The sequence below is a fragment of the Pristiophorus japonicus genome, chromosome 16 (genome assembly GCF_044704955.1).
Source record: "Pristiophorus japonicus isolate sPriJap1 chromosome 16, sPriJap1.hap1, whole genome shotgun sequence".
In the NCBI taxonomy this organism is placed as follows: Eukaryota; Metazoa; Chordata; class Chondrichthyes; family Pristiophoridae; genus Pristiophorus; species Pristiophorus japonicus.
This window is the reverse complement of record NC_091992.1, coordinates 18,317,044-18,339,205: the sequence shown is the minus strand read 5'-3', so window position 1 is coordinate 18,339,205 and position 22,162 is coordinate 18,317,044. Positions and strand designations below refer to the sequence as shown.

Genomic DNA, 22,162 nt, shown 5'->3' with positions numbered 1-22,162 from the left:
GTTGAGTCTCTCTGGTGGTTTACGCTCTCTTGTAGAGCGCCTGAGTTGGGGCTCCGGTTGTTGGGTGCTGTCCTGAGTGTCTGCTGTTTGCGGTGCCTCAGGCCTGTCCGGACTGCCCACAGTGACTGGGCTCTCCTCCCTTTGATTCCTGTGTTCGGTCACCTGTGGTGGAGTGAACTCTATATCGTGTTCATCCTCTGCTTCTTCTATGGGGTTGCTGAACCTCCTTTTTGTTTGATCCACATGTTTGCGGCAGATTTGTCCATTGGTGAGTTTAACTACCAGAATCCTATTTCCCTCTTTGGCAACCACAGTGCCTGCGAGCCATTTGGGCCCTGCAGCGTAGTTGAGGACAAAAACAGAGTCATTTACATCAATACATCGCGCCCTTGCATTCCTGTCATGGTAATGATATTGTGACTGGCGCCTGCTCTCGACAATTTCTTTCATGGTGGGGTGTATAAGGGATAACCGGGTTTTGAGCGTCCTTTTCATTAGCAGCTCTGCGGGTGGAACCCCTGTGAGCGAGTGTGGTCGGGATCTATAGGCCAACAGGAGGCGTGATAAGCGGCATTGTAGGGAACTCCTTTGGATTCTGAGCATCCCCTGTTTGATTATCTGCACTGCTCGTTTTGCCTGGCTGTTTGAGGTCGGCATGAACGGTGCCGTTCTAACATGGTTAATTCCATTGCCTGCCATGAAGTCCCGGAATTCAGTGCTTGTGAAGCACGGGCCATTGTCGCTGACCAAGATGTCCGGTAGACCGTGGGCGGCGAACATTGCTCGTAGACTTTCTACCGTGGCAGAGGATGTGCTTGGATTTAAAATGTCACACTCGATCCATTTGGAGTAGGCGTCTACTACAACCAAAAACATTTTTCCCATGAAAGGACCTGCGTAGTCCACATGGATGCGTGACCAAGGCTTGACGGGTCATGACCAGGGGATAAGAGGGGCTTCCCTGGGAGCATTGCCCAGCTGAGCACACGTGTTGCACCTGCGAACACAAAGTTCCAGATCTGCATCTATCCATGGCCACCAAACGTGTGACCTGGCAATTGCCTTCATCGTGACAATGCCCGGGTGCTCCTTGTGGAGTTCTCTGATGAACACTTCTCTGCCCATCTGGGGCATGACTACGCGGTTTCCCCACAGTAGGCAATCGGCCTGAATCGAGAGTTCATCCCTGCGCCTGTGAAATGGTTTAAATTTCTCAGGGCATGCCCTATATGTGGCTGCCCAGTCCCCATTCAGGACACATTTCTTGACTAGAGACAATAGCGGGTCTCTATTTGTCCAGACTTTAATCTGACGGGCTGTCACGGGTGAGCCTTCGCTTCCGAAAGCTTCAACAGCCATGACCATCTCAGCAGCATGCTCGGTAGCCCCCTCAGTGGTGGCTAGTGGGAGCCTGCTGAGTGCATCGGCGCAGTTTTCGGTGCCCGGTCTGTGCCGAATTGTGTAGTCATAGGCGGCTAACGTGAGTGCCAAGCTGGTCTCTGCAGCCCACAGGACTCCACTAAAGAGTCAGACCTGAAAGTTGTACAAAAGTATGTGCAAACCTTGAGCAGCACTCAGCAGGTTTAATGGAGCCAAAACAATTAATAAAACTATATGAAAAGATAAATACAGTGGATGCTGGAATCTGAAATAAAAACTAACATTAATAAAACTAGTTCCCCACCAAAAGGCCCCGATCACGGCAACACTCCAGCGTTGTCACATTCAAGCACCGCATCGAATACCTTGCGGGGGCACCGCTGGGAAAAGACTGACCTTTTTGCAACTCAAAATCCCTGTCCTTGCCACTTTTCATCGGCCCGCCGCTGCAGAGCTCACCGTTGGAAAGTCACCTTTACAGCTGCTTCACCTTGCTGTTTCCAGCGGAAGTGAGCACCACTCAAATCCACCCCCCCCCCACCCCCGAGCTGAATATGGCTTGTGGAGGGAAAAATACCCGACCGCGGTGGCCGATCGATTTGTTTTCGATCGACCGCCCAAACTCCGCGCTAGCCGTCCTTTCTTTAAGCAGTTGTGTTGTTTTGACAGGTTTTGACCAAGTAAATAACAATTTTATATAGTGGCAAATTGCTGTGAGACATTTGTCAGTGAGAATTTTAAACTGCTCCAAAATTATATTTAATTTGTCAAAAGAATTGCTAGACCTAAACATAAAATTGTTGATACAAAGATCAAAATGACAGCACTTTTAGGTATTATAAATTCAACTGACTTAAAAATGTGATTTGTTTTGCTTCTTTAATTTTTGTTTTATCTTGTTATAGTTGCTGGCTGTTCCCATTTCCAACCACCAAGAAGTAATTATTTATAAACCTATAGTTCTGAAGCCAAGTATCCTTGTGTTCCCTTGGCATCCCAAACCTCGAAGTTATCGTCATGTAATTAAGGTACTACACTCTTGAGACTCATTTAAGTCGTGAATTACACCTTGATTTACAGAAGCTTATATAATGTACACAAATAGAAGACAGTTGTGCATCACATCAGAAGTGAGCAGTCAAGTCACTTTGTAACTGATTCAAAGTACGACGGGGAAGAGAGTGAAATAATTAACAATAGATCAAAATGTATTTGTTTGCATTCTATTCTAATTAAAAGGCTCCTTGTTACAACTGATTTGTACATGGTAATTTACAACAGGGCCCTGCTGTATGTAACAAAGATATTGACAAAAATGTGAAAGATAGATGCTTGTTTACCCTTGACATGACAATGTTGATGCCAACAGCACAGAATTCCATTTGTCAATTATGGGGCTCCATTATGAGGTGAATTGCACAATGATTCAAAGAAGCATGTGTACAGAATACAAATACAAAACAATTACTAATACAGTATAACTGGTGGTGTTGGGCATGGATAGAACTTAGTAAGAAGGGTACGCAAAGTTCTGAGGTCACTTTGTAGCGGACAAGCTGTTTGGCTATGCTTACCTTGGTTTGTACCAAGCATATTAGTACAACTTCAGGCATTGGATTTGGTATAAGCCTGTTACCACACTTCCATAGCACATAACTGTTTACAAGATGCATAGAAAATAGGAAGTCAGATGTAAATTACATTATAAATCCGATTTCAGTTGAGATTCTAGCATTACTTTTCACTGGAACAACTTCAGTGGGATACATTTCATGAATCTTAAGAAAAAATTCCATGTAACCGTATAATCAATATGTACCTCCCCTTGTATTAGTCTTTTTGTTTTTGATTGGTTGTATGTCCATAAGAGTGGTGTAGCTGTGCTGTAATGAAGCAGATCCTATTGTAAGGTTTGGTTATTTGATTTACTGCAGCCAATTTTCAGGATGTTTCTTTATTTTAAATTACAGTTATCCCTTTTGAGTAATTGTTAGGGTTTAGCAAAGACAGGTGTATTTATTGCTATTTTAAAGTTACATTTTAAGTATAGCTAGGCTATCTTGTGCAGAATCAAGGGATGGGATAAGGATCATTGATGATTTGGTGAAGTCCATGACTTAACACCTATCCTGCCAAACACCTGGGAGATGTTTGCAGACAAGCATTCTGCAGGTAAAAGACACCTTTATAATGAATTACAAAGTAATAACATTTTAATAACCAATAAACACCGAAAAATAGTCTCAGAATTGGTGAAATGGGCAAGCATAATGCAGATTAAAATTAATACAAAGTAAGTATGAGGTGATGCATTTTGGAAGGAAAATGAGGAGAAATAAATTAAATAGTACAGTTTTAAAGAAGTTGCAGGAACAGAGAGATCTGGGGATTCACATACACAAATCTTTGATGATGGCAGGACAAGTTGGTAAAGCATATGGAATCTATGGCTTTATAAATAGAAGCACAGAGTACAAAAGTAAGGAAGTTATTGTAAGCCTTTATAGATCACTGGTTAGACCTCAGCTAGAGTATTCAATCCCAAGCCCCACACTTTAGGAAGGATGTCAAGGCCTTGGAGGATACAGAGGAGATTTACTAGAATGGTACCGGGGATGAAGGAATTTAGTTATGCAGAGAGACTAGAGAATATGGGATTGTTCTCCTTAGAGCAGAGAAGGTCTTCAAAGTGAGAGGGATTTTGATATAGATGGGAGAAACTGTTTCCACTGCCAGGAGGGTCAGTAACCAGAGGACACAGTTTTAAGATAATTGCCAAAAAACCCAGGCGGGAAATGAGAGAAGTTTTTTGCACAGTGATCTGGAATGCACTGTTGGAAGCAGATTCAGTAGTAACTTTCAAAAGGGAATTGAATTTATATTTCAAAAGGAGAAATTTGCAGGGCTATGGGCAAAGAGCAGGGGAGCGGGACTAATTGAAAAGCTGTTTCAAAGAGTCGGCTCAGGCATGATGTGCCGAATGGCTTCCTTCTGTGCCATATGATTCTATGAGGTATTTTGCTTAAACTCTGTTTCTGTTCTTTGAAAACCTGCAGAAAATTGACATTTAGTTAAGTTTTATTTTGCATCTGAAAGCACTCTGGACTGCTCAGAGACAAATACTGCTCTTTAAATGCTTGTATTATAAGGTTAACTTTCTGATGCTTGTTAGAAATGTCAGTGTGTGTGTACATGATTTTCTGACCAATGTGCCAGAATTTCCAGTATGCACTCTTGACTGATGAGGTTCTCAGCATCTGGGGCACAAGGTCAGAAGATTACCCCTTACTTGTTTTTCAAGCAGTTTTTTTCTGTGTGGGCTGCACAAGTATGTTTTACAAAATGTCTTAAACTTGCATTTGTATTCTACAGGTTACAGGTGGAAGTGGGAACTTTACATGGTCATCAGGTAATGAAACTGTCGCTCTGGTGACGGTAAAAGGCTTGATAGCAACTGGTGATAACCGAGGCTTCAGCATTATACAGGCTAGGGATGTGGAAAATACAATTCACTTTGGCGAAATGCAAGTAAGTCATAAATGATGGTTTCTTCAGCTATTTAATATGAAAGCCCAGAATTTCGAATCTGTGTTATTTTAACACTGATATTAACCCATTTAAAATAAATGAGTTAGCATCGGTGTTAAATAATGCCGATCGGAAGATCTAGGCCGAGGAATTCGGTACCTTGGGGCAGTACCATCCACGAGGCGGGACTTTTTGCACCATGCGTGTAAGTCCCACTCCGCTCGCCAAATTTGGGTTACTGCCCCCAAGAGGAAGTGGAAGGCAAAAAAACGCGAGCGCAGCGCTACGCACAGGTCCCTTCATTAAAGGTTCATATCAATTAATTAGCCTGAAATTGTATGTACTGCAGTTTATGTTATAGATTTTAAAACATCAATCGGTATTTTGGATGATCCTTAGGTCAATGTGCTGAGGCCAGTCAGTATAGAGTTTGTCCAATCCCGAGTAGAAATTGAGGTTGGTCAGACCCTTGACCTACCTATCATGGTTTATGGACTCATGGATACAGCTGCCATGGAAACAGTTCCAGTGAATGACTGCACATTAATGAACCTGGCAGTGGAGATGGACAAGAAAGGAGTATTCAATGTCATTCAAGGTACAACAGAGAGCATGATTCTATTTTATCGTTAGTAGTTGAAAATAGGATATTTGTGTTTCTTAGTATTATTTAAACAGTTAAGCCCTAATTATCCAAGGCTCAGTAATTGCATGGAGCCTAATTGGTAGCAGGCACAGGTTTGAAGATCGTGGCATTTTGCCATGTATTATTTGGGAGGGGGGTGCAGAATGAGATCTAGCTACAATCATGTGTGAGTCTTATTTGCTTCAAATATTTTAGTCCCCTGCTGAATTTCATGTCTTCAAATGAAGTTTTGTCCATAGCACACATTATTCTCACATTAATTGGGCAACTCAGGAGTCCTGCAACCAGGCTAGGTAAAAAGAGCTTCTTAAAGGTGGATTGTTATTTGAATTCCTGTTAAAATTGCTTATTTTTTGTGTTCTAAAACACATTTGGGTGCAAGCATTTGGTTTTCTTAGATAATCTGCCATTTTTGTACTATTTGCATTTTCTTTCTACTGTACTTGCTTTATTATTCTTTGTTGCTGTTGCTATTTAAATAGCACCATACAGTGGTGAGGGTGGGAATTCCTTGGCTGTTTCTCATAGCACTCAACAGTTTGGATGATTGAAACAAATTCATGAGGGGCCAATAAATGCAGGTGCACTGGCACTTGAGACTTTGTCTGCTCACAATCTTGGCACTTCTGTTTATAGAACTGTTTATATGCATACCTACACATGTCAAATAGAAGTTGTCTTCCCAGCCTCTGCCTCATGATGTAAGCTGCCAAAGTTGTACATCAGTTGCACAATGACTTGCAGACATCTAAAATGGGGACGACTCTTAGTGTAGAACTGAAAGTTACCACAGCATTATGATTTTGTTCTGCTAGATTCATCCAGCCCACCGCAGGGGCCATCTGTCACATCAAGTGTGTCACACATGTATTAACCAAATACTATATTTGTAAGGGGCAACATCATGATCACTTTCCCTATGGGTGCAGTGCTTTCACTGGGTGACAGTGTTTCCTCGAATGCAAGATGGTGAAAGTGGCAGCCATGTAGATGTATGGGCACCTTGCAGGAACATAGGACCAGGTGTTGGTCATTCAGCCCCTTGAGCCGGGTCCACCATTCAATTAGATCATGGCTGATTTGTATCATAACCATTTACCTGCCTTGGTTCCATATCCTTAATATCCTTGTCTAACAAAAAATCTATCAATCTCAATTTTGAAATTTTAATTGACCTAGCCTCAACAGCTTTTTAGGGGCGAGAGTTCCAGATTTCTACTGCCCTTTGTATGAAGAACTGCTTCCTGATATAACCCCTAAATGAACTAGCTCTAATTTTAAGGTTATGTCCCCTTGCTCTGGACTTCCTCCACCAGAAGAAGCAGTTGTTTTCTATCTACCTTATTAAATCCTTTTAATCATCTTAAACACCTCAATGATATCCCCCTCTTAATCTTCCATACTCGGGAATACAAGACTAGCCTATGCAACCTGTTCTCAAAATGTTATTATTTTAGCCCCGGTTTCATTCTGGTGAATCTGAACTATACCCCCTCCATGGCCAATTTATCCTTCCTGAGGTGCGGTGCTCAGAACTGCACACAGTACTCCAGATGCTGTCTAACCAGAACTTTATACAACTGTAGCATAACTTCCACCCCTTTTGTATTCCAGCCCCTTGAGATGAAGGCTAACATTCCATTGCTTTTTTATTTATTTTTTGAGCCTGTCCACTAGTTTTTAGTGATTTCTGTACATGGACCCCCAAATCTCTGCTTACTCCAAGTTCCTAGCTTCTCACCATTTAGAAAATACCTTGCGTTATCTTTCTTGGGTCCAAAGTCGATGATCGCGCACTTCCCCACATTGGACTCCATCTGCCACAGTTTTGCCCACTCATTTACTGTATCACTGTCCCCTTTGCAACTTTCTGTTCCCATCTACTTACTTTGCCACCTAAGTGTTGTCAGCAAACTTGGATACATAGCTGTCTATTCCTTCATCTAGGTCATTTCTAAATATAGTGAAAAGCTGAGGCCCAGTATCGAACTCTGGGCGACACCACTAGTCAGATCCTGCCAACTGGGGTACATACCCATTATACCTACTCACCATCTCCTAACCATTTCCCAATCCCTGTCAAAAGCTTGCCTTCAATTCCATGTGCTTCCATTTTTCCCCCGACAGTCTCTTGTGTGGAACCTTACCGAATGCCTTCTGGCAATCCATATAAATAAAATCCATGGACACTCCCTTAACTACCAAAGAGACCTCCTCAAAAAATTGTTTTTGGTTAGTTGGACACGACAGCCCATTACAAATCCATGCTGGCTCATCCTTTTTTTAAAAAACGGTGCACTGTTTACAAACTAGAACGCCTATTGTAACAATAGAAATTTTAACAAACCACTTTATCTTTCAGCTGGGTAACCTTGAAGGACCCACTAATAATTTCTGTGGTGCTTAGTCTGAATGTGCTGTGAGGAACTGACATAAGTGGGCATGTTTACACATAACCAAGTTTTACGCCAACTAAAAAGAATATTGAAACCAAAAAATACTGAAGGCAATTAACCTTTGTTTTGGTGACCATAATGAGTAAGCATTTATACCAGAATAGTTTGACATTGTGATGTTTAAAGCAATATATTCACTGGTTAATGTTTAATAACCAAGACATTTCAAATTAATTAATATTATACGGTATTGCCATAATTGTACTCTTTCTTGTTTGGCCATATCTTTAGTAAATCAAAGTCTTATCACTAATTGATAACTTTGTCAATTTTTTTCGACCAGGGAAATTAGAGCCGGATATTGCGCACTGTACTGGGATATGTGTTCAAGCAGAGACACCAGGCCATACGCTACTCACGGCTAGTGCTGGATTTCTGGAGGTCCATTTTAGCAGCAGTGTCACCATTGCTTCTTACCATCGACTTAGAGTAAGCATCTATGACACAGTACCCCAGCCATGAGAGAATTTGCCACCAAAACAATAATATTGCAGTCAACATTAATATGATAAGGGTTAATTATATCAAAGCAATTTTTAATTGGGTATGCTGGCTAGAGATGGTTGTCTTTACCATTGAAGATTAATGGCTGGTGGTAGTACATATTTCTTATTCTTTATATACTCTGGATAGGTTGCCTATCCAACCAGAAAAAGTCACATAATTCCTTTTCCATGAAGAGTCTTTCAGACAGAACTATTTGTTCTTTTCCTTTTTGTATTATGTTCAACTTTAGTTGTTTTTCTCCTATTGCCGCCTGCTGATTGTATGTGCTCTATCATGTAAGAATGTATGGCACTTTTTTTTGCTTCTTAGACTTAACTTTCTCATTTTTCCTCAGCACCTCACAGATTCTGATAGGTTAAGTAGTCTGTTAGATTTTAAATTCTGCATTTAATGCAGAAGATTGTTCTCCAATTTGCTGATCTTCTCCTTGAACATGTCTCAATTGGTTGTGTGAAGAAACATAAAAGGTTTCAGCTGTTGTCAAACTGGATTCGGCCATCCACCGTGGCTGAAACCCAAGCAAAGAACTCATTGCAGAAAGTCAAGAAAATCAATTTGGTTGAATCCTAGGGCCAGAAGTTCCTCTTCAACTTTTTTTTAAAAAGGGAATATTCTTGGTTTTCTTTACACTAAATGACCCCCAAAGAAGTCGCAGCTTTGAAATGTCCAATTTCTGAGTGCAGTTTTATGAGCACATTGCTAAATTACAATAAAAAAGGCATTCTCCAGTTTACATTGTAAGAAGAATTTCATCCCCTTTATCCTTCAGATTTAGTGGAATAAGCACACTCACCTTGAGGACCCATCTTTAAGCTATGCAATTTTTGTCTAGCTCTGTGCTGAAGAAAGCACGGTTAGCCAAGAGCAGCTTTCCATACTTAGCCTTGTGCTCCAGAAATAGATTGGTGTCTCGATGCTCAGCACAGATAGAGTATGGCATTCTGGCCTCTTCTGGCATATCTGATGCGCTGGATCCTCCACTTGCTCCAAGAATACACAAACATTGAGTCCATGATAAATGGTCATTCACCTTGCCACGTTATCAAACCAGGATCCATTGGGAAAATATTCTTGGCCCCACTGTTTCTTGTTCTTGTTGACAACCTAATGGATGTCATCAAAAATTTTTGTTGATAACACAATCTCTGCAGAGTGGTTACATCCCCATCTAAAGGACATATTCTAACTAAATTCCTGCATGTAGATATAGACACAGTTGGACAGGGAGTGGACAAAATATGGTAATTTTTCCAAATCATTGCAAGCACTCCGGTTCCTTGCTTGCAATAGGCATAAATCGGAAAATAATGTGCCACTGCCTTCAATTTTCTGTCGACATCTCGCGCAGTGCGACTCGGGAAAACTATCCTAATATGTTATCTTTAGTCCTGAGAAAACCAAATCAATAATTTTGACTGGAAGACTGAAGTCCAATTCTTTTATATGGTGATTATTTCTGCTTTCACAAATCATGCAAAACATCTGAAAAATTTGACCATTCTTTACATCTATCTTTCCAGCATAGCCTCAGTCAGCTTTTTCTTCTATCATTACCATAGATTTTGGAAGACAGTGTTACTCTTGGCTGTTCCAAATTAATGAATTGTATTGGTCGAGGCAAGAAATAACACTGAAATACAGAAAAACACACCAGAAAGCTAATGATGCATTCAGATATGCACTTTTATGACCAGAGTATGGGGAATACAATGAATGAAGAACTATAAATTAATGGTGTGTATGTAATTACCATTTAAAGAGTACACTCCACATTCTGTATTTCCTATTTTCTTCCTTTGAAGATTTTTTGTAAAGTGCTTGGTTGTGTATATTTACTTGGATATATTTTATTATCTGTATAGCTTCATATTAATTTGTGCAATCATGGTCACTTGTATATGGTCTGAATAGTTAATGTATTTTCTCATTTTTTTTTTATCCAGGGTATATATACCAATTATGTTTTATACATATTGTATCTCGTTCTCAAACATTTTAAAATCCTAATATTGGAGCAGATTCTTAAAACAATAAACATTTGTGCAAGTAAAATTGTTTATTATTAATATCCATGCTATAGATTCCATTGTAGTGTAGGAGGAAAGCATATTTATTATCCTCCCATTTATGGTAATGGAAAGGGTCTGTCTTAGTCTCACCATTAAACCCTGTGCCAAAATACCTCTATGGTACTTGTCATGGTCATGAAAAAATGACATGTAGCTCCCTATTTTCCAATTTATGCCTATTGCAAGCAAGTATTAGTATACCATACAGACCAGGAGGGTCCCAGATTTGATACCTAGCCTATGCTGTTGGCTATTCTCAACCAAGGTGACATAAGAGATATTACAGTGAGGGAAAATCATCAGGTGCTCCCCTTTGGTCCAATAATCTGCCAATCCTAACTGGGGTTACAAAGAATGGCCACATAGGCAAGGTACCAATGGGTGACTGGTGCATATGAAACTGTATCCCAGCAAGGAGTCAGTAGCTTCGGTAGAGGATGAAGGGAGAGTAGAAAATTGAGGAAAAAGAGACCAATATGTTTTTATGAAATGTTTACATACTTCCCAACCTGCTGTTTGTTACAAAGGAGGGTAATGCTTGGTCGGCCAAACTGTTTTCTGACAGTAAATCAGTCCTCCATTGTTGCTTCTCTCAGTGATGCTGTTTATTGTTGCGACAGTTGAGTGGTACGGTTTTCAACGTTTATTTCTACAATGTGTGTCAAGTGATATGATTTCACAAATTATTTTGATGATACAAAAATTCTATTAACCAGAATAGTGAGTCTGTTTTTATTAATACTTTAGATTTCATCTGAAGAGAATAGTTTAATGGTGTTTACTAATCTGCTCCTAATGTCAGGCTATTGATCCAGTTGCTATTGCTATAGTCACACTGACCTCTTCAAAAGAAATGCTGTTCGAAGGAGGTCCCAGACCTTGGGTATTGGAACCATCAGGATTCTTCACAGATTTGAGTGGTGAAAAAAAGGAAACGATAATCATCAAACAACAACGAGCTCCACTGGTGAAAAAGAAAAATCATCATGGGTTTAGAGTCATTTGTGTCGTCTTGGGAGAACAGGTAAGAGACGGTTTGCAAGAGTGGGGCAAAATCCAGTTTTCCAGAATTATTAAATGAATTGTCCAGATAAACATTAAACCTCATAATTTTACAAACAAAGCGGTTAATCGTACTATTTTCTAAATTTGATGAACAAATTAATATTTTATGAATTTGTACAGGTTGATCACATGGTACTTGTGAGAGAATAATTGTGCATTATGTTTGTCTCCGTGGTGTACAATGTATATTTATGGTTTACGGCAATTTATTTGTTTATAGACTGGGGTTCAGTTGAGTTGAGATTGTGTTGAACAAGGGACTTTTCCTGGCTTCTGGAAGATTTTGCATCCTTCATTGGTATGTGTAGAGGTGGTTCTGATGTTGTTTTGCACAGGCTTCCATGAAAAGGTTCCAGATTACCCATTATTCCCCATTCCTAAACACAACATGGATTAGTACAGTGCTCTTCACGTTAAAGAACATGAGTGTTTAGAAAGGTAATGAGGTAGAAACCAAGTAGGAGAAATTCAATGGGGAGACATTGAGTTGAGAAAAATTTGGAGTCATGCCGAATTTAGTGTTGAACTAAATCGGAACTAAATCAGGCAGTCGGAAAGTATAACAGCCCTGAAGTTGGTGGGCGTGGCAGAGTTAAATTGAATGTCATTAGTATCCATGTGGAAGCTGACACTGTGCTTGCAGAAGATGTTGCTGAACAGTAGCATGTAAGTGATGAATAGGATGGGACCAAATATGGAGGACTCGGGCACAGTGCAGATGACATGCCAAGGCAGAACTCTTTTGATGATGTCTAGTGTCTTTATTGGAACGGGTAGGATCAAGAAAGTGGAGATGGACCACAGAACATAAGCAATTGATGAGAACAGAATGATCAACGGTGTCAAAGGCAGCAGAAGGAACATGGAGGTGACCAGGGATACCGAATCACAGTCATGGTCGCACAGTGTGTTGTTGGTGGCCTTGACTTTGGCAGCACGGTGTTGTGAGTAAGGTGAAAACAGTATTGGAGGGAATCGTGCAGCTAGTGATGAAAGAGGTGAACATGTTGTTGCCACACAACTGTACGTTTCAGGATTCTGGGGACATTAAGAACAAAGTTGGAAATGGGTGGTGATTAGAGAAATTAGACTGGTTAAGGGTCGGCTTTATAGGAAGGAGGTTATAGTATGGTTTTGAAATGGGTGATAATGGCATAGGATAGGAAAGGATTGACAAAATCAGCGGGCTTGGGGCAAAGAAGTGCAAGTTGGATAATCACGAGTTGGGAGGGAATGATGTTGAGGGAGCAGATGGAAGGCTTCAGGGAGACGGTTAATATTTTAGTTTGAGACCCTTCAACAGAGCTGGCTCTTGTTCTGAGGAAGGGTCTCAACTCAAAAAGTAAACCTGTCTTTTGCCTTTCAGATACTATCAGATCTTCAGTATATTTCCAGTATTCTCTATTTATTGTGAAGCCAGTTATGACCCTTGTGGCCTCCTGGTTCACAATTCAGAATGGTTGATGCAGAGGCAAGATCGGCATGCATGCAAAAGCTTGCCTGGCCCTAATCCCACCAGCAGTTATCTGGCAGGGAGGGGTCGCATTTTGTGGTTTATGTGGAGTAGAGTTTATTTGACCTTGATTTAATTCTTTATTTTATCTTGTATTTTCCTTTCTCATTTTACGGCATGCAATGGCTGTGATTTCTATTGCCATATCTCTCATTCTTCCTTACTACAGTTGGACCTCTCTGGTCCAGCACCCTTGGGACCTGACCGGTACCGGACCAGAGAATTTTCCAAACCACGGGAGGTCAACTGGTGACAACGCTGCCGACAATGACCTGGACACGTTCTGCGCATGCGCTGCACAGAAGCCTACTGCGCAGCATTTAGTCATCCAGAATCACTCCTTTTTTTTAAATCCTCAGGCCCAGCTTCGGCGCCTCTGTCAGCCGCCTGCCCTTCTCTTCCCTTTCCTTGCCCAGCCCGCTTACCTCAATGAACACCAACACCTCAAAAAAAAACACATACACATACACAAAAAAAATTAGAGATCGGAGATAAAGTGGAGAATAAAGTCAAGGACAGACCCCGACCCTTAACCACGATCCTACTCCCGGCGCCAGTCCGTGTGTAAGCCGCGAGCAGAGCCTGACTGGTGGAAGCGGCAGCCTCCTCACACCAAGACAAACACACACACAATAACCCCCCCGAGATCGGGGATGGGGGGGGGCGGGGGGGGGGGCTGGGGAAAATATCGGCTCAGTCCGGCGCTGCAGCTGCAGCCTTCAGAGCATGCGCACCCGCTGCCAATCAGGCAAGGAGAGGCGATCTCGGCAGCAAGGAGCGCATGTCAAACCACAGCACCAGCCAGTGTATAAAACATCCAGCTGGCCAAGGCAAGGCTGTCAAGATTTGGTATCCAAAATGCATCACACGTACATTTAACACGTGAAACCACAATTTTTTTTTCAATGGATGCCATCCAAGCCGGGACTGATGCCGGACCAAGGATGTTTCCGGACTAAAGAGTCCCTGACTGGAGAGGTACAACCTGTACTCGTGAATGCAGCTGTTCCAAGTTTTGTTTGAATAAAGTTGGAACTATACTTCAATGCGCTTTTCAGCTTTGAGGTTTTTATAGACCATAGAATCAGGGCAACGTAAGACAAAGTTCACCTGTTGGGAATGAAGCTAACCTCTTTGTTTTCTAGGCCATTTTTGCTGGATAAAGTGAATATATTTTGAGCGTAAACTATTTTCTGTATTAAAAATAAATCTCTTGAGCATAACTAGCCTCTGAATGTGGTCTTTTCAATCTTTCCTCCTTAGTTTTTGACATTTAAAGTTGGTAATCAGCGAAGCTTACTGAATCCCTATCCAGCCGTTGAACCGATTAAAGTAAAGTTTATCTGTGTCGTGCCTACCAGTGTCACTTTGGCTCCTGTGTACAAGTCACGTGAACTCGGTCTTCCATGCCCTCTGTTGCAGCACAACAAACAATTGGTAAGATTCAACAGAATTTTTTTTGTTAGGCTTTAAAGTGGCATAATTAGAATATATTTGGTGGTGAAAAATAGCAATCTAAAATAAAACAAAGAAACCTATATAATCAACACTATTGAAAAGAAAAGTTCCAGGCAAACAATGTAGATTTAAATCTATTATTGTATTACATAGAATTTATAGCACAGAAACAGGCCTGATGGCCCAGCTGATCTATATATCCTAATATTTTAAGAATTATATTGGATTACTGTATAAACGTATTTTTGAAAAGTTAACTTTAGTTCGTCTTTGTTTTTGACCTGAATTTATAGCAGGAGAATGGGAATGCATTAAGCAAAATGTTGGACAGAATACGACTAGGCTTTACTATTTAATTGAAATACCAAAGGTTTTGATTCAATGTTCTCATTTTCATGTCAGCAGTACATCTCTTATTGGCTTAATCTCCATTCACTGCAGTAGGAATTCAGAGATTGAAGCGTCAGTGCTCAAAACTGTTAATACTGTATTGCCAAAAATCCAGTTGTTTTAATTGAGCAGCCGTATTTGTTTTATTTAACACCATGCAATACTGCTGCAACCATATCATTTACATACAGTGACATTTTAAGTATTGTACTTTTATTGGTCAAATTATGAAATTCATGTGATCCAGTCAAAAATCTATCAAGTATTTTCAGAAATCTTTGATTCATATAATTTTAAAAAGCTGTCAAGAGGATTTCAGCTGTTTTGATATTTTAGCTTTACAATTTCTTACAATTGTAAGAAGTGTATTTTTCTAACTCTAATATAGACATTCTAGATAATCAACTAATACTGTTCATTTCAAAACTGCATTAAAAAACTGCAACTTTATGTTTTTTGGGTGATTTCTTTATATTTATTTTTGTGGGTTTTTTTGTTTGAGTAGGTTCCCGTCTCTTTCTGCAGGAACACCATTTTGGAGCTGACAGCGTATGATCAATATGGACGGAAATTTGATAACATTACCTCACTGCTGATTAACTGGAAATCATCCAACAGTTCTCTGGCCAGTTTTCATCCAGCGATACCAATGGAAATGATCTTAAGAGATGATGGGAGTGGACAGAAGAGGCTACATGGTGATGTATTGTATACTGAGTTCAAACACCCTAAAATATGATAATATGAAAGGTTGTACTGGAATCCAGAGTGTCTGTTGACATCACTGACAGCCACTGAGTTGCACTGTGTCAGCCGATGAGTTGGAGGCAGGGCAGAACATACAGTAGGACTCTCAGCAAACAATGTATTCTACAGCAAACAATGTCCAATTACTCAGCAAACAGAGTCTGCTTAAATCGCGTATTGCAGAAAACAGCCTACAGAGTCTTATTTAAATAGAGTCTACAAAATATAGCAAGCAGAACTCATGACATAAACTGCAGCAATGTCTCCCAATAAAAGCAGGGTGATTTCTCCAGCAAAATGCAGTGAGTGGAGGATAGTTACATCCAAATGTAATCTTATAATCTCTTTGGTGAAGCACACTCTTTTCATACAGAGCTTGTTACGGAAATCTTCATGAGATCTGCATGGACTGTAAATTATTTTTGCGGGGGTTATATTCTGGTGGTGCAGACCTTCCTTAACTCTCCTTTCCTACATTCTGTATAGCTCCTGCTCCTACTCTGTTAAAATAGAGAGCAAGACAGTGCCATTGGAAATCCCATAGGGCTAGAACCTGCACTTTTGTGGTTATCGCTCCAAAATGGACGATATTTCCGGCGTGGGGGTTTAAAAAGGGTTTTCAGATCGCCAGCTTCTCGCCCATTCCCAAAGCACCTAGTTTCCACTTTTGAAAATGGGCGTTACCGCGAGCGATATAAAATGGGCGATAGCGTTAAAATGTTTTGATCTTCTGCCGTAAAGTGTGGCCATCCTTAGCAATGGCATGGCAATGCTCGATTCCCGCGATTCTGAAGGTCAAGGGTCATCATGACATGCGCCGCAGAAGAGGAGATAGAGAGAAGGAGCTCAGAGGGACTGAAGACGTGTCTGGATGTGGCGTGGCTGCTTTGGGAGGAAGGAGGGAGACTTTAGTGCGAATTTGGCCTATAATGGAGAGAGAGGAGGAGGCATCACAGCATGCTGTGGGGACTGACGCTGGAGAGAGCAGTGAGGTGGGAGAGGAGCACATTGGAGGGCGCAAAAGAGCCAGGAGGTCCTCGGACGAGGTAAATGCCTCCCCCCTGCAGAAGGTCGAGTTACGCTGGGGTGATTTGACACAGGGAGAGCGTGGGAAGCCCATCCCAAAGTCATACCAGAAGATATGGATCGAGATAGCAGAGGTGGTCTTGTCGGTGACCAACGAGGTGCGTGAGGGCAACCAATGCTGCAAACGATAGAACGACCTTGTGGGATCTGCAAGAGTAAGTATTACATTGATTTACATGTACTTATGTATTTATATAATTTGATTTGTAACAGCCATGAGTGACTATCATCAGATGTGAGGTCTTTCACTTTTACCGGGAATGTTTTACTCAAAGCCTGCAGTCACGGTGTACATCTTCAGGTAAACAATGATAATTATCATAATAATCATGATTACATCTGTCGGTTATGTGTTGTATCAGTGTCTGTGACAGTACCTAGCAATGATATCACACAGTGATCTCATGCCATGTCGTCCTGTCACCTATTACAGAAGAAGCTATCGACGATGAGGTCCGTGCAGAGGTGAATGGGTAGGGGGCCACCAGTCCCCAGCCACATCATTTACATGGAGGAGCGTGTGCTCGCACTCGTGAGGAAGCACACCCAGACAGCCACGGATGCATCTGCAGACCCTGAAGTGATGCCACATGAGTAAAGCTTACATCATTGCGTAATGTAAAGTCAGTAGATGCCACATCCACTCATAGCCAAACAATCATATATGATAGATGATTTCTAAAATTGTCATAGAAATAATGATGACCTAATGAAAATCATTGGAATGCAAATGTGTTGATGATCATGAAATGTTATGTCTGTGATGATTTTGATAACGATGGTGCTTTTGTCGTGCATATGCTGTGTGTAGCACTGGACTCACCTTGTCATCCTAGCCTCCCCTTCTCCTCTAATAACCTCATTTGTGTTTTGCAGCTCAACCAACAGTGCGACCCAAGGCAAGACCACAGAGACCAGAAGGTGGGGGCATGGGGCCCGACTCTCCGGACGATCCAACATCTGGTGCTGAGGAGCTCCGATTCTCGCCCGTCAATCCGCTGGATCTGTTCTCCACGGGGAGAGCGCGGACTTCGAGGAACCTGCATCGCCACGCTCCAGAAGCCATTCCACCCCAAGGCCATCTAGTGTTCATCCGGTCATTCCTGCCTCCACTCTGGAGGCATCGGCCCCAAGCACCTCACCACAGGGCACCCCATTTGTCCCCAGGACGGCGCCGACCCCGCAGAGGTCCCATGGACGTGGCAGGTCTGTTCCACGAGCGCCACATGACAGCGGAGAGATGGTACAGTTGTCCAGGAGGACTGTAGACATTGGTGACCAGCTCATCGAAGCATTTGGGGGCATATCCCGAAAGCTGGATACCATCTCTGGCACTATGACCGAGTACATTCCACGGATGGCGGAGTCCCTGGATGCGATAGCCAGGAACACTGCTGCCACAGGCCACCTAGTGGTCCCCGAGCGCGGTACTTCACCCCGAGGTTCCGCACCACCACTGTGAACGACAGATGAGAGCAAGGACCAAGATCCTGCTTCTGCATCAGAGAATGTTTCCCCCTCGGCACCCCCCGCTCCCGTACCCCTCCAACGACCGCATCTGCCTTCATCCCCCCCCGCCCCCAATGAGGCACCGCCTGAGGAGCTCCTCGGCCAGGAGCCTTGGAGCGACAAGGGGAAGGGGTAGAGGTAAGGAGAAGAAGGGGAAGGTGGAATGAAAGTGAGGTGCATGTCCGCAGGTGATGGCTATGTTATATCTCCATCTGGGTGTATGCCATTTGTTGCAATGTATGGGGGCTGGGGATCACGCTCTTGCTTTGCCTTTGTATTCTGTGTTGCTGGACATGTTGAACATCTGATTAATGTCAATGGTGAAAAAAGTGTGGTGAGGGCGGGGATTGGGTGTTATTGCCTGTGATGCTTATGATTTCAGATCAATTTTGGTATAACATTTTTGTTATTGAACATAACCTTGTTGCGCATTGTCTCAGATAGCTGCACCATTACACACTGGTGATTCCTTAACATGAAAGGGTTAAATACAACTTAACATCAATGAACATGAACTTTAACTGGCACCAAGATGATGGGCACCATTGATGTCTGAGCTGCACACGCAGTAGTGTATCAGTGTTGTCACTCCCATTAGCCCTCTTTCAGGCAAATCGTTCAGTTATCGTCTCCTCAAGTAAGAGTGGGATTTTAAAAATGTCAGCCACACCGCTGGCATTCATTCAGAACAGTTCCATTTTTTCTGGGCAGTTTTTTGGGTGAGCGATATTGTGGGCGATATGTGTGTGAGGTGGTGAAATTGACGCTGGGCGATCTGCTTGGCGTTCGTTTCGGTAAATATGCTCTTCACGACAAAAAAAAAAGTGGACGGGTGTTAAAATTGAATCTCGGCATTGAATCAGTGCGGAAAGTAACGCTGCGCGATATTATGGGCGTTGATTTTGCCCATTCTGATGATTTCACCCAAAAAAACTGGGCGAGCGGTAATATTTTTTCCCGGCGTTAAGCACATGGGGAAAGTAATGCTCGGTGATAAGTTTCCTAAAAATGCCCGTCAGTTTCCATTTTGTGGCTAAATGGGCGACATCTGGGCGTTATACGTCATTTCAGCGGTAAAATGGGGGTTAAGTGGCGTTAAGCATGCAAAAAAAGTGCAGGTTCTAGCCTCATAACTTTAACTCTGAGCCTTTTTAGGTGGATAGAAAAAGTTTCCAGTGTCTCGCAGGCCCTTGGGCTATTAGAGGGAAGGTCAACTCTGTCAAGGCACAAAGCAACAAAAAAAAATGCCTAAAAAGCTTTCTTCTAACTCCAGAAGTCGCATTTTAAAAGTTCAGTTTGCAGGCTCCAAAATAAAGCACTCCTGCCAGTATCAGCTAGTGCTGGCAACAGGCTTGCCTCTGATTTTGTCATGAATTACCCTTGCAGCCCACAGATTTTGGGAACTCTTATTCATTTTAATATAATGTCATACACATCATAGACAGTCCCTCGGAATTGAGGAAGACTTGCTTCCACTCTTAAAGTGAGTTCTTTGGTGGCTGAACAGTCCAATACGAGAGCCACAGACTCTGTCACAGGTGGGACAGCTAGTCGTTGAGGGAAGGGATGGGTGGGACTGGTTTGCCGCACGCTCTTTCCGCTGCCTGCGCTTGATTTCTGCATGCTCTCGGCGATGAGACTCGAGGTGCTCAGCGCCCTCTCGGATGCACTTCCTCCACTTAGGGCGGTCTTTGGATAGGGACTCCCAGGTGTCAGTGGGGATGTCGCAATTTATCAGGGAGGCTTTGAGGGTGTCCTTGTAACGTCTCCGCTGCCCACTTTTGGCTCGTTTGCCGTGAAGGAGTTCCGAGTAGAGCACTTGCTTTGGGAGTCTCGTGTCTGCCTCAATGTGGCCCTCCCAGTGGAGCTGACCAAGTGTGGTCAGTGCTTCAATGCTGGAAATGTTGGCCTGAATGAGGACGCAAATGTTGGTGCGCCTGTCCTCCCAGGGGATTTGTAGGATCTTGAGGAGACATCGTTGGTGTTATTTCTCCAGCGACTTGAGTGTCTACTGTACATGATCCATGTCTCTGAGCCATGCCGGAGGGCAGGTATTACTACAGCCCTGTAGACCATGAGCTTGGTGGCAGTTTTGAGGGCCTGGTCTTCAAACACTCTTTTTCTCAGGCAGCCGAAGGCTGCACTGGAGGCGGTGTCGGATCTTGTCGTCAATGCCTGCTCTTATTGATAGGAGGCTCCCGAGATATGGGAAGTGGTCTACGTTGTCCAGGGCCGCGCCGTGGATCTTGATGACTGGGGGTCAGTGCTGTGTGGTGAGGACAGGCTGGTGGAGGACCTTTGTCTTACAGATGTTTAGCGTGAGGCCCATGCTTTCGAATGCCTCAGTAAATACCTCGACTATGTCCTGGAGTTCAGCCTCTGTATGTGCGCAGACGCAGGCGTCGTCCGTGTAGTGTAGCTCGACGACAGAGGTTTGGGGAGTCTTGGTCCTGGCCTGGAGACGGCGAAGGTTCAACAGGTTCCCACTGGTTCTGTAGTTTAGTTCCACTCCAGCGGGGAGCTTGTTGACTGTGAGGTGAAGCATGGCGCCGAAGAAGATTGAGAAGAGGGTTGGGGCGATGACGCAGCCCTGTTTGACCACGGTCCGGACGTGGATTGAGTCTGATGGGTCCGTTGGTAAGGATCATGGCCTGCATGTCGTCATGGAGCAGGCGGAGGATGGTGACAAACTTTTGGGGACATCCGAAACAGAAGAGGACGCTCCATAGACCCTCAAAGTTGATAGTGTCCACCGACTAATCCGATCCATCATTGACATCAACATAGCCCCAAAGCGGAGGGGGCAGCAGAAGCAGTGCCGCAAAAAAGTCAGTGCCGGGGCACTTAAGGACCCAGCTATGAGAGCCCTATACAATCAGCGCCTCACAGCTAACCTAGCGTGCCGTGATGACCCCAAGATGCAGAATGCCTACAGCGCTTGATCTGCCCTCCAGGCCTCCATAACCAGTGCCTGCAAAGAGACGCTCGGTCACTCAACCAGGAAACACCAGGAATGGTTTGATGAGGATGATCAGGAGAATATAATGTAGTGAGCTCTCAGCAGCTTCAGCACATACTGATAAAAGGCCTCAGACCCAATCTGAAATGGCAATTCGGCTATTTTTGGACTGAAGCAGAATCTGTGCCCTTTTACTGGCGCCATTGAGTACAAAAGTCATTCCAGCACCAAAGAACTGCTGGAGGTGGTGAGCAGATCTCTAAAAGAAAATTCAAAAGTCAGAGGTATATATTATACTAATATTTTTCCTAAGATTCACAGCTAAAACTGAGTGTGCATTTTGTACTCAAAAGTTTATCATAGTGCATTCTCTTCCACCAACAGGCCATCGGATGGTTCTAGTTTACAAGAGGAAAGGAACAGTATCCATTTCAGTGTATTTGATCGCCTATCGAAAGACTGATGCTTACAAAAAACAAAGCCCTGTTGTAAGTTAATGATAAAGTGGATTTCAACTCTGCTAATCTGTTGGTGCATTAAAATGTCTGAATAATACACTTTAAAAAAAATTATTTCCACTCAAATGGTAGGGGAGACCCAGTGTTTTTTTTGCTAATCCTGTAATGAGTATATTGGACAAATTTGAAAAGAACTTTTCTTTACTTTTGTGCTATGTGCTGGTACTAATGTACTTTCAGAATGAAGTCCATCCTATCTCTATTTGATTTTTCTTTGAACATTTTTAGTGTATTTCTTGACTCTAATATTTCTTCACTACCTTCAGCTCCTTGGGGCCCCAAGCTCTGGAACTCCCTCCCTAAACCTCTCCGCCTCTCTACCTCTCTTTCC

General features: G+C 42.7%; 1 protein-coding gene across 3 annotated transcripts in view; it reads left to right on the top strand.

Annotated features, from left to right (window-relative positions):
• Window positions 1-22,162, top strand: part of LOC139226368 (nuclear pore membrane glycoprotein 210-like) — a 142,574-nt gene that overhangs the window by 51,418 nt on the left and 68,994 nt on the right. For all 3 annotated transcript variants that reach the window (XM_070857074.1, XM_070857076.1, XM_070857075.1), the window contains 8 exons: window positions 2,286-2,408; window positions 4,753-4,908; window positions 5,308-5,506; window positions 8,294-8,439; window positions 11,389-11,610; window positions 14,428-14,601; window positions 15,518-15,710; window positions 21,698-21,801. In XM_070857074.1, coding sequence (XP_070713175.1) covers window positions 2,286-2,408; window positions 4,753-4,908; window positions 5,308-5,506; window positions 8,294-8,439; window positions 11,389-11,610; window positions 14,428-14,601; window positions 15,518-15,710; window positions 21,698-21,801 — 1,317 coding nt within the window. The remainder of the gene's footprint in view (window positions 1-2,285; window positions 2,409-4,752; window positions 4,909-5,307; window positions 5,507-8,293; window positions 8,440-11,388; window positions 11,611-14,427; window positions 14,602-15,517; window positions 15,711-21,697; window positions 21,802-22,162) is intronic.